Source organism: Asterias rubens, chromosome 17 (assembly GCF_902459465.1).
Source record: "Asterias rubens chromosome 17, eAstRub1.3, whole genome shotgun sequence".
In the NCBI taxonomy this organism is placed as follows: Eukaryota; Metazoa; Echinodermata; class Asteroidea; order Forcipulatida; family Asteriidae; genus Asterias; species Asterias rubens.
The window spans coordinates 7,729,838-7,743,023 of NC_047078.1; the positions used below are offsets into that span (position 1 = coordinate 7,729,838).

Here is a 13,186-nt window from a genome sequence, read left to right on the forward strand (position 1 = left end):
ATCAAATCGAACATTACTAACTGTTTCTAGTAAAACTTCGACGGCATGCTTTGTTGGGGGTCGTCTTTTTTCCCCACTTTTTCAAAAGACATAACCTATAAAATCGTTGGAACACTTTTGTGTCAGGTGCTCTGTTTATTCCGATTTGACACCAACAAATAGTGATTCCTATGTTTTTCCCACATTCAATTTATAACGTTGAGGGACGCAGGGAAAATGAATTACAGTGTGACAAACATGCCTCAGCGCTTTGTTTGTTTGATGGTTTGTTTGCTTTGTTATTCTGCAAGTTTGGGGAGATCAAGTCAGACAATTTTTGGTAAGAAGCCAACAATAAATTGAGATTTACACGCTCCACAGAATTATTCCGGTTGTAAACAAACAGTTAAAAAACTAAATTTCCTTTCGGATATTTGCTGTCATATACATGACATTAGCGGATGGTCAGTAGTAGACGCTGGTGACAGATTGGTTTCACACGGACTTCTAAAAACAGGCCCCTAAAGACAAGTTGGATTTGAGGTGGCTACTGTAATGGGTGAGTATTGTTGCAGCAACAGAAGTCAAAATAAACAGGCGCATAATTTAAAAGTAAAGAGGTTTAACTGTTTCACCCTTTTTAACTAAACACTGGACTAGATTATGGAAACAATGAATAGTAATCTATATACAAGAAAAGCGACTAAAAGTAAAATATTATTTGTCAAATTCGTAAAATGTACACATGCCAAGTTTAGTATTAACCCGCATCCTCTATATCTTCGTTAAATTTCTCACTAAAATTTCCCCATACTGAATTACAAACCCATAAATTAATTTAAACAACTTATGTTTTTAACTTATGTGATAGTGAATTAGAAAGACATCAATTGTAAAACAAATTGTAACCTTTTGATGATTTTAATCATCAAAAGGTTACAACTTCTTATTACGATGTGTTGGAGGGTGACCCCTTCGTATGATAATAATTTGTTTTATGATCAATGAGGGAATTAGCCCGTTTAGGAAACCAATGCGACAAAATACACCGTTTTTAAATCGTTTAGACGGTCTAAACGATTTACATGAAATTTTGTATTTCCCTTCGAAATAACATAAACATTTTTTAATACGGGGGATTTGGGTGGGGCATGGTTACGCGTTTTCTCCCGGCCAGTTTCCTTTGGGGCGTGGCCGTTTGGCGGGTTCTATGAGAGTGGGGCTACCTAGGAGGGTCACTGCCGTGCAACATCTGACAGATTTCAAATACCGACAGCTTTGATAAAAGTTATGCAAATCGTCCAAGTACAAGTAGCAGCTGGAACCAATAAAATAAAACAGGGTTCCCAAACGTGACCCACCAATGCTACATGTACGAGGTCATTTTTTAAGTTTCAAGGGAAATTTGTACAAGTTAGGCCTAATGACTTATTTCCCGTAGAGAAAAACCCTAAATAAGAAAAGAACCCCTGCTTTGACTTGAAGGTTTTGTTTTTGGCACACCTGTAGAGAGTTAAGCTACAAAATGAAAACTGTCATTGCTGGGGTGAACTGAAAACCGGATCTTTTATAGCTTAGGGATTTGGGGAAACCACAATAATTGAAGTGGTGAAACAGGAAATAGCCACTGACTTACTGCTATTTCGTGCTCGCGCACGCAACGCACACGATCCAATTGAATAGGGTTTTGTGTGTAAATCTTGGATCATTCAACGAGTGTTTTTCAACGTGCTCGGATCACATCCCAACTTACTGGGATTTGGACCCGAATTTCACTGGAAATTCCTCTTTTTACGGATTCTAAAAGTGACTGGACAACTAAGGATAGCTGTTACTACATACGCAGAGGAATTCTGTGGGATTTTGTATGTAAGAAGCCCTGGAAATGTACTTAAAGTTCTGAAGTTGTCAGTGGAAAGTTTGTTCTTTTCAGCGTGCAGGCTCGGGGGTGACTACCGAACCAGCATGGCTGACTTTAGGGTCGCTGGACCCCAACTTTCACGGCGGGTTGTACCCTGTTGTTTGAATTCTTACACGGTGATTAAGTTCCTGTTATGTACTCTTGTGTTTGCTGGAACAATTTCTGGAGATGGGACGGAGGGAGAGAGTTCTGGAACTAGAGTCAGACGAATGGTGCAGACGAACATTCGGTGAGTAAAAACACACAATGAGTTTGCTTTATTGAGTTGAGAGTAAAATAAATAAATAAACGAGAGTGGAGTAAGTCATAAGTCACTACTAGTGGCAAAGTAAACAACTAATTTTCTTTTTCAATGGAGGCCTTGAACTTGTTGTATAACTTGTACGTTTGTTGGTTTATCATAAACTTTATGGCAGTAGTTCTACGAGGAAAGTACAGTGCAGTGCTATTAAAGTGTCTAGCTCATTTCAGTGTAAAGAAACAAAACCCATAAAATTAATTATACTTTTATTTTTGATAAATGTAAATTAATGTAACACATGTTTTAAAAATGAAGTAATTTTTTGGGGTATCTCTCATAAAAGCCTTTTAAATTGTTTTTGTTTTTGTATTTTCTTAGCTCCTCTTGAGAATGCATTTTTTTTAAGTTGAGAAAAACAGTGAGAAAATTGAAAAGTTGCTATGAAAAAATCTGACTGTCACTGTTTACCTAAAATTTGACAAGTTTTGATCATAAGGGAGGTTGGATCATGGAGGGCTTTCTCCATGGGCATGGTCACGGTGGGATGCAGATGTAGGCTACTGCTTGAATGTTTTTTGTGTGTGTTGTGGAAGAATCCATGCATAGCTGCTGTGTAATATCAGAGCCTTCTGAATGCTTCCAGTACTAAGCGAAGATTGTGTAATGTAGGTTGAATAAGGATTTACTACAAAACCACTATCTTCAATAACAATAGGCTATTTCCTATCTTGCCGAGTTGCTGACAAAAAAACACACACAGTTGTTTGATGGGGAAGCCGTAAATCTGTCCTCAACAATAAAAACAGAACTATACCCAGCTTATTGCTGTACCATGAATTGTGTACCACAAGAAAGACCAGTCACTAAAGGCTAACTTTAGCTTCTTACAAGTTTGATCAAGCATAAAATTTGTCCAGAGCAAGAATCTTATTTTTGTTCCGACATGTACAGGCCTCCAAATAAGCCACAGCACCCACAGCAATTGCCGGGGTGCCCTGTGCTATTGCTATGGTGCCCTTTGCAAAATTCCAATACAAGTTGAAATTTTCCACTAGAAGTACCCCCCCCCCCCCCCCCACCAGAGGAAAATGAATGTGCCCCGTCAAGAGTGAAGTTCAAGGCATGTCTGTGTAGCTTATTGATGGAAAGTTTTTCCTAGCTGATAAAAAGGCCTACATAATTTAATACATAATTTGTTAAAATGTCATAAATTTGTGTTATTTTTTTTTTTACTCAGCTTTTCAACAATGTTTAAGGACCATAAAAAGTTACCTTTATTTATAAACATAGGGTCTAAAACAGGTTTGTAACAAAACCACTTTATCAACAAACCAAAGCTAACAATGGGGTCCTTATTTCCAATGTCGATAGAAACTACATTGTGTACACATTTTACATCATGACCATGCAAAGCTGCATGATCTGAGGGACGCAGGTCCTACCTTTTTTTAATCAACAAAGCAATAAAACCAATTTCTTGGATATATTGACTTTGGTTTTTATGGACAATTGAATATCAGTTCCTGATGGTAAACCACAAAGTTACAAAAACACCTTGGACCCAAACCAACCTCTACCCACTGTCCTTGAGGTTGACCAAATTAAACTGTCAAAACTTTGGGTTTGGACTTCCTTAGGAATGGTCCCAGACAATATAGGACAGAGACAGACAAAAAGGTCAGATCCCATCTGTTGCAATGTCAGACAGACTTATCCGATATGAGAGGATATGGCTAGGATGAGCTTAGCACGAATATTCAGGCTATTATATTGTTTTTTATTCAAGGTCTGCAGGAAGGAATAAAAAAACAAATGTTTGATCAATCTTTTTATTGGTGGGAACTTTTTGAAGATTACTGATGTGCGGGTTGAAGCCTAGAGCATGGACCAATTTCATATGATTGATTGTAACTGCAAATCAATCGTAGTTGCTAAGTAAAACGTGATTTTACAATACAATCACTATGGTAATACTGAAAATTTGTCTGGCGATGAGTTTTTTTTTGCTTTGTGAAATCGGCCCCAGGAGTCGATTTTACAAAGAATTTAGGACTAGTCCTAACTTGGGACTTGTCCTAAAAGATAATAAAAACTTAAGGCTAGACCTAGGTTAGGATGAGTAACTCGTCCTAACTCGAGATAAGACTATTTTTAACTCTTTGTGAAATCCACCCCAGGTCCTTGTTCTTTTTGTTGGAAGACATCATTTTGTCAATCTACAAAATTATCGTGTACTACATGAATAGTACATTGTTAAAACAAATTATTGACAAACTTAGTGTTAATTCTAAATTTGCTAGTTTTAAACTTTGATATTATTGTAGCTGTACCACTCCAGTAAATTGTGCAAAGTGACAATTAACCAGATCGTTTAACAGTTGGCTTGTTTGTTTGTTTAGATGATCTTCCTGTTAAGGGAACTTGGAAAACTTACACAGGGGGATATTAACGCCAAGCTGGCAACAGCAAATCTCTATCTACAAACATTGGTTTATCTAGGCTGTAGGCCTCTCTATTGATTGCACCTACAAATCAATAAAATCTGGTTCACAGTAACTAGACCACAAATATACGTGAAATCATTGGTCAGCTTGGTAGGGTTTGAACCCACAACCATAGATGCAGTCTTACCATTAGACCATTTTTGTGAATTTGAATTTTGGAAAGTAACAAAATGGCTGCTGTGCCAATAATTGTTTGGTATTAGTGAATGGAAACTCCCTGGATTGACAGACAAGGAATGGAAACTCCCTGGATTGACAGACAAGGAATGTGATATTTTAATTATCGGTGAAGTATCAGGAAGTAAATTTTTTTGGAGTTTCCTGATGATATCCACACAGGATATTGGTCTGGGCCCAATTTCCTAAAGCCTGTAAGCACAAAAACTTGCTAAGCACAGCAAAATTTTGCTTACATTGAAGGGTTACCAGACAAATTACATTTAAAGTTTACTTTGTTGTGACTGGTGAGGTGTCCCACTCAATTTTTACTTAAAAAAAGCAAAGAAAATTGTCAACCGCTTTTTTTTTGCCTTGTAAGTTGTAAAGCAGCTTTGTGAAATTGGACCCCGGTAACAGTGTCAGAGGAAAGTCAAGTGATTGTACACACAGTCGTTCGCTTGATGCACTAGCCATGAAACACAGCTTGGTTTACCAAGCCCCAAGTCCATGAGCTAGCCTGCATGTTCAGGCCTCAAATTAACTCATGGCACCTACGGCAATTGCCGTGGTGCACTGTGCTGTTGCTGTGGTGCCCTTTTTAAAGTTCCAATACAAATTTACATTTTCCACATAGAAGCAGTGCCACTTACTAAAAGAAAATTGCTGTGCCCCTTCAAGAACGAAATTCAAGGCCTGGGGTCGGTTTATTTCACAAAGAGTTGAGACTAATTGTCTTATCTTGAGTAATTCACTTTGGACTATCCTTAATTTTTTATCTCCTTAGGCGACCCTTGGTAAGGTATAAGTAACATGGCATGCATAATAAACAATCATCTGAATACACTTTATTAAAGACTTGATTCCAAGTTATTAGAGGTCTGGACATTATGGTCTTATTAATCCGACATGGTGATATAAAACCAGAACTAATCTAGTTCTGAATTTTTTCATTGTGGTTTGTGATGAAACACTTTGATATTGAAGCCTTCACAATCACTTCCTTTCCCACCCAATCTTTGGTTCATTTCCTTTATATCTCCAATTGTACTTTCTAATCTTTGTTTTAGAGTTCACCAAATTATTTTAAGGCAGGCCTTGAACTTCTTTCTTGAAGGGGCACTAGATTTCTTCTCTTCTCTTAGAATAGAATAGAATAATGTTTAATTGTCACTTGTAAAAAACAAATATTTGAACAGTGAAATTCGTTTTGGTTTTGCGTGAACGGGTTACAGGTACTCTATGACGGGTACTCTATGATGATGTAATGTAAATTTGTATTGGAACTTTGCAAAGGGCACCACAGCAAAAGCACAGGGCACCACGGCAATCGCTGTGGGTGCCAGGGGTTAAGTCAAGGCCTGCAACAGGACAACTTGTTTGTTTGTTTAGATGATCTTCCCATCAAGGGAACTGGCAAATCAGTCGTTAATTTACTAGAAAACAAGTACAATGTTGCTTGAAAATGATACTTTAATAACAATCACAGTTGTGTCTGGTTGTGTTCTCGTTAGACACACTAGAGTAGCCCAGGTATAAATACAGTTTGTTATTAATTTGATAGCAGGTGGTATTTTGTAGGAATGAATTGGGCCACGTCACAAGGGAAACTTCCCCCATTAACCACCTTAGCAGATGTGAGACTCAAACTTGACAACTACATTACTGTTCTTATTGGGAAAAAAATCATATTGATATTTGCCAACTCTGTAACTGTAGTTCAACATCCTTTTCTCATAACCTGCGCCAGGAGTGTCAAGTTACCAGATATAGCGCGTTACAAGTGTCCGTTATTATTATTACATGTATTGTAATCACTTATTGTACTAGTGGAATGTTATCTGACACTTTATCTACACATTTAAAAAACAAAGCAGTCTTTCTTCTAATTGTGTAATCATTACCAAACGCAACTTGTTATTTTAAGTGCAAGAGCACCCCCCCCCCCAAAAAAAAAAATCAACTTTCAAATTAGATGATTTTTGTTCCCATTTGTGTAGAGCTTAGCAAGTCATAATTGGTTCGAATCCAAGCCGTGTACATATGTACACTTTTTTGTTTTGTCTCCACAAGTCTCAAAGAGCAATGTATTAAATTTCATATTGTTATTTAATATTATACCTAGATTCAAGAATGAAGTCCTTTTATAAAAATAATTTCTGGAACATAACGCTTACATTGTATGAAGAAACTGAATGTTTTAAAAACTGTTGGCTGAAGAGACAGACTTCTAGTTTTCTGAATTTCTGTGCTTTTGTTATATTATTTTGTACATTTTGACTTGTTTTGTAGCTGAAGTCTTTTATTATGTGAGTGAGAAATTACCTCTTTACAAAAAACTATGTTACTTCGGAGGGAGCCATTTCTCTCAATGTTTTATGCTATCACCAGCTCTCCATTGCTTGTTACCAAGTAAGTTTGCATGCTAAGAATTGTTTTGAGTAATTACCAATTTAGTATATTATGTACAATATATCCAACCTGATATAATACTTGTAGTATAGTCAGAGATGTTACTTGGTGGCAGCTGGGTGTAGACTGGGTGACAGCATACCTTGGAGGGTGACACGCCTGACCCCTACATCAGGAACATATGGGTCTAGTATTAACATTGTTGATGTTATTACAGGCCTATAGCTTCATAGTGGGTGTCCAAACCTCAACAAAGTAGACAAATGGAACACACAAGGGAGGACATTTCAAACTTTCTACTAAAAATTGTCTGAACAAATTTGTAAAAAATAGAATACTATTACTAATATGAAATGTTTTACCAGATTTTTCTGAAGTCAGCGTGAATTTTTTTAAATTGTATATTCAAGGATGTGATTTCTCTGTTTTTCACCGGTTTTTTTTTAAACCCTAAAGGGACCCAATATAATTATTTTACATAACTTCAAATCATAATAGAATGTAGATAAAACCATGGAACACCTAAGATTGCAGAGTAGGGCTTTCAAAACCAAAGATATTAATAGGCTAAAAAAAAAAAAAATACCAGTTGATCGTCTGGATTTTAAAAAAAAAAGAGGCGGATTGTCTATTTTTTTCTTTTCAAGATGGCCGCTTAGTATTTCAAACCAAACAGGCCACAAATTCTTCAGTTGGAACCTATTGCAAATTTATTTTGTACCTATTTGTTGCATGAGGAGCTGTGTTATTACTATTAACAGGGTCGGATTACACTAAAAAGATTTGCTGGTAGGCATTCACTAATATTGCGTTATGAAAATAGGAAAATAAAAAATAGTTTAAAAAAGGATGCTGCCCCAAAAAATGATGCAGGAGGGGACGATTAACTGGTATTTTTTTATTTGGCCTTGTATGTAAGCAGGCTTCGACTTTGTGTGTTCGCAAGCTTTGACGCTTTACACTCATAGGCTTTCACGCCTTGCGCTCATAATAGTTTTTTTCAACTGCCTATCACATCCAGCCTGTGTAATGGAAATGTATTTTTTTCTCTCCATGATTATGATAGCAGAAGTTAATATCACTCATCATGATATAATTTCCGACATAGCATCCTGTCACCTCACTCTGAGATGATTGATATCAGATTGCTTTTTAAATTCCATTTAAGTTCCGAAATGAAAAAAATCCAAATACAACTTAAGTACACATGTTTATTTCTGATGACAGTGGTCGAGTTTCAAGCAGTCAGTTCACCCATCCTTTCTCTATGGGCACCTGTGCGGGCAGAGATGGTTTATGTGAATGATTAGCTTGCAGCACAGGCTGTTTACTCCCCAGGGAGCTGAACAAGATTTAAGGATTGTTATTGGCCCAATGACCAGGGTTCTCATGTAAAGCGCATTGAGACGGTTATTGTGACATGCCCTATAAGAATTTGTTATTATCATTATTATTATTATGGCTTACCTATGTATTGGAAAAGGGTACCAGACCAATATATATTTAGAATGGTGCTTCCATCTTGTTTTTATTTTTTATTTAAATTAATTAATGTTATAAAACTGACAGTCTCGCTACCATGGGCAGCGCGCCGTATCAAAACGTCTCGTCACTAATCCCTAGTAGGGAAACACTCACTGACTGGCAAACCGAAAAAGTGACTGCTCTGTGCACACGCTTGTGAAAAATAATTGATTGCTTGGGGCACTTCTAGTACCTTGCACAGGGCACCACAGCTAAAACACAGGGCACCACAGCAAAAGCAACTGAACTTGTGAGGAGTGATGGGAGTTCTTATCCAATCATCACTGGTCTTGTAGATTGTAAGAAACTGTTCATTCAAAAATTTCACCCTCACAAGAGAATAAACAAGTGTACCCCTGGATCACTCCAACTCTTGGGATTGGGTACCATTGTGTATAGACCACACCAGCTCTTTTCAGAGCCAACACTCCCACATGGTTACAAGTACCCACTGGGAGGAAGGATTTGTGACTGCTGTAAATCAAGGATTAGGTTCCTGTGGAGAGGAGAAAGGGAGTCAACATTGGTTCAGAACTCTGCTGCCAGACTCATCACCTGTGCATCACCACACCATCCTGGCATCACATAACACCAATACCCAGATCACATAAAATAGTAAACTTGCGACATAAAATAGTAAACTTGCGACTCGCAAGTTTACTATTTTATGTGATCTTGGTATGGTGTCATGTGATGCCAGGATGGTGTACAGGGGATGAGTCTGGCAGCAGAGTTCTGAACCAATGTTCAGGCCTGTTTGATTCGTCTTTGAAAGGGCAAGGGCATTAAGGCATTTTCGCCTGGGTGAAGGGCACCCTATTAAGTATTAGGAAATTATAAATTTCTACTTGAGCAATTCAAGGGCACCAAGGCAATGACTAGGGGGCATGGAGGCAAACGCCTTCATTGCCTCCGTGAAGACTCAGGCATGCCCCCCACCCCCCTTCCCCTCTCCAAAGGAAGCTAATCCTTGATTTACAGCAGTCAGACATCCTTCCTCCCATTGTTCAAATAATTTCTTCCTACATGGGATGAGCCAGGGAAAGACCACTGAGCCATCCGAGTAACTCCTATAAACCCAGATAATCTCAGATGAGAGGGAACAAAAGATTGATTAATTGAACGGAATTTGCCGCGAGGGTAGGATTAGGGGTTGGGGTTATCCCTTCCTCCATGGGTTACCCAACCATGGTTTTAACAATAGACTGGTTTGTGTTTCGAGTCCCTGGATCTACCCCAACATGACCCTCAACTCCTTTCGCAATCTATACAGTTACTAAAGCGCTTGTACTCTTTTTTTTGCAAGAAGCCTTAAAGAAGGGCAAGGGAGATTTTCCTTATTATGCACCAGGCTTAAAGGGAAGGTACACTATTGGTAATTGTCAAAGACCAGTCTTCTCGCTTGGTGTATCCCAACACAAGCATAAAATAAGAAGCCTGTGAAAGTTTGAGCTAAGTTGGTCGTCGCAGTTGCGAGAAAATGATGAGAGTAAGAACACCCTCGTTGATAAAAGACTTCTAGCTAGAAGTCTTTTATTATTTTAGTGAGAAATTACCTCTTTCTCAAAATCTATGCTACTTCAGAGGGAGCCATTTCTCACAATGTTTTAAACTACCAACAGCTCTCCAATGCGCGTTACCAAGTCAGTTTTTAAGTTAATATTTGTTTTGAGTAATTACCAAACGTGTACCTTCCCTTTAAGTGAGGAAAATGTAACTATACTTTCATAAAATGTATCTTCATGTATTATGTAGGCTAACATGTTCTGGAGAAGACGATCAGAACATCGAAATGTCGAGTTGAAAACATACTGATCAAAACGTTGAGTTGAAACCAACGGTTCTTTTAAGAACCACCCCCAACTCAATTAGAGATTATCATTACATGGTTTTATCGCAAACCTTACTTCCGTATTTTCAAAATTCAAAGTTTCAAATCCTACTGATTTTATGTACATGGTGCACTTAAAGGCAGGTGACACTATTGGTAATTACTCAAAAAACTTTTAAAAACTCTTAAAACCTTTCTTGATTAGAAGTAATGGGGAGAGGTTGATGGTATAAAACATTGTGAGAAACAGCTCCCTCTGAAGTGACGTAGTTTTTGAGAAAGAAGCAATTTTCCACGAATTTGATTTCGAGACCTCAGATTTAGAATTTGAGGTCTCGAAATCAAGCATCTGAAAGCACACAACTTCGTGTGACCATGGTGTTTTTTCTTTCATTAATATCTCGCAACTTCGACGGCCGGTTGAGCTCAAACTTTCACAGGTTTGTTACTTTATGCATATGTTGAGATACACCAACTGTGAAGACTAGTCTTTGACAATTACCAATAGTGTACAAAGTCTTTAAGAAGGTTATGACCAGGAGCATGGCCTGTGTTGAAAGGGTTTCTTATCACAGTCCAAAAGCCCTCAGTAGTTGGAACAGGCCTTGAATTTCATTCTTGGAAAGCGACACAACAATTTTTCTCTGGTAAGGGGCACTCGTAGGAGTAAAACTTAAATTTGTATTGGAACTTTGCAAAGGGTTAGGGCACCACAGTAAAAGCACAGGGCACCACGACAATTGCTTTGGGTGCTGTAAGTTTTTCAGAGGCCTTGACCCAATTGCAGAAAATATTGCTTTAAAACAGTTTTCTGCTTAGTAGAAATGTGCAGAGTACCATTTGTGACTGGTCACAAATAGTACATGTTACATGGTATTTTAGCTGGTAACCCAAATCTGATAAGCATCATGTTACTGTGCTTAGCAACTCATTGAAGTTGAGCTATGAAGTTGGACCCTGAAAAGGGTCTATGATTATGAAACATTTTGTTATACAAAATTGCGAAGGATTAATTTTATTTTTCAAGTTAAATCTTAAACATCTTTATTCTGTTTTATGTCCTTTTACAGAGGTCTACATGTTTGTCGCTCGCAAGGTTCCTACATCTGCTGTCCAGGCTGGAAACCAAACCCAGGAAGTGGGTTGTGTCTTACTCGTAAGTTTCCATGGCAACACAATAATAACATTTAAATACCCGAGCCTTTTTTAGCAATTGGACATTTTATGATAGCAGAAGCGAATTTGGATGATTTACTGATACTTAAAAAACCAAGTAGCCTTTGACATATTAAATCAAAGTCTAGTTAAACCAGAAGGGAATTTTTGATTGGAACCATTTGGAAGTATCAAGTGTATAGTTCTAAAATTATACAATTATTTCTTTATTTACTAGAAACGGTTCAAATTGGCAGTTTAACAAAGGGTCAGAGTTCAAGATCAGTATCCACCTGGTTTGTCGTGTTAAAGGCACTGGACATGTTTGGTAGCCTAATTGTCAAAGACCAGTATTCTCACTTGGTGTATCCCAACATATGCATAAAAACAAACCTGTGAAAATTTGAGCTCAATTGGTCGTTGAAGTTGCAAGAAAATGATGAAAGAAAAACACCCCTTGTTGTACAAAATAGTGTGCTTTCAGATAAGAATAAAAGACTTCTAGCTAGAAGTCTTGTATTATTTTAGTGAGAAATTACATCTTTCTCAAAAACTACGTTACTTCAGAGGGATTCGTTTCTCACAATGTTTTATTTTGTCAAGAGCTCTCCGTTGCTTGTTACCAAGTAAGGTTTTTATGCGAATATATATTTTGAGTAATAGCCAACTGTGTACAGTGCCTTTAATTCAAACTGTTTTGCTAGAAGGTACACTGCCAAATTATCCTCACAGCAGGAGGGCTGAATTTTAATGGAACTCATTGATTAAAACTCAAGGTACACAATCATTCACATTTTAGCTTCAATGACAAGCAAAATATCTTATTGTATTTCAGTGGTTGCTCTGAGTTTTTTTGGAAACACTTGAATACAATAATTTGCTGATCGGAGCAACAGTCCAGGGCACAATTTCTTAGAGCTTCTAAGTGAAATTATTACTTTAATTAAGATGCTATGTCAGTTTTTTGGCCCCAAACATTAAAAAATAGATTTGTTTTGAGTGAATGGTATTTCAAAAAGTATCACCCGCTCAAACGAAAAAATAATTTAACTTTTACTTTTAATGGTCAGGAACGATGACAAAAATTTAAAACGTTTCTTATAAAACACATAAGAATTGCTCACGTGATATTGTTGGGATCCAGACAAAAACTAATTTTGAGCACTTTATTTCACCGCTACTAAAAGTTAGCGGACTGTTTCGAGCAATGTCTCAAACAAAAGCTTGTAACTTTCTCGACCCCCACCAAAATACCTATTGAATTTGAATCAAAATGTTTGGGTCAAATCGTCCAAAAATCTGACATAGCATTTAAAGGATAATTACAGAATTGGTTTTGCTAACAAAACAGTTGCTGGCAGTGTAAGCACTTTATGTAAATCCACCATACATAAACTGACAAACCCTGTAGAAGTTTGAGATTGATCGGCCATCTGGTTCACGATAAAATAGTGAAAAACCGA

The 13,186-nt window shown here is 37.4% G+C and overlaps 1 protein-coding gene across 1 annotated transcript in view; it reads left to right on the forward strand.

Moving 5' to 3' along the window:
• Positions 1–1,211: 1,211 nt before the first annotated feature.
• The window catches only part of LOC117301758 (fibrillin-1-like), a 111,843-nt gene continuing 99,868 nt past the window's right edge, over positions 1,212–13,186 (forward strand). Inside the window, exons 1-2 of the mRNA XM_033785779.1 lie at positions 1,212–2,129; positions 11,639–11,724. Of these exons, the coding sequence (XP_033641670.1) occupies positions 1,945–2,129; positions 11,639–11,724 (271 nt within the window). The 5' untranslated portion in view covers positions 1,212–1,944. The remainder of the gene's footprint in view (positions 2,130–11,638; positions 11,725–13,186) is intronic.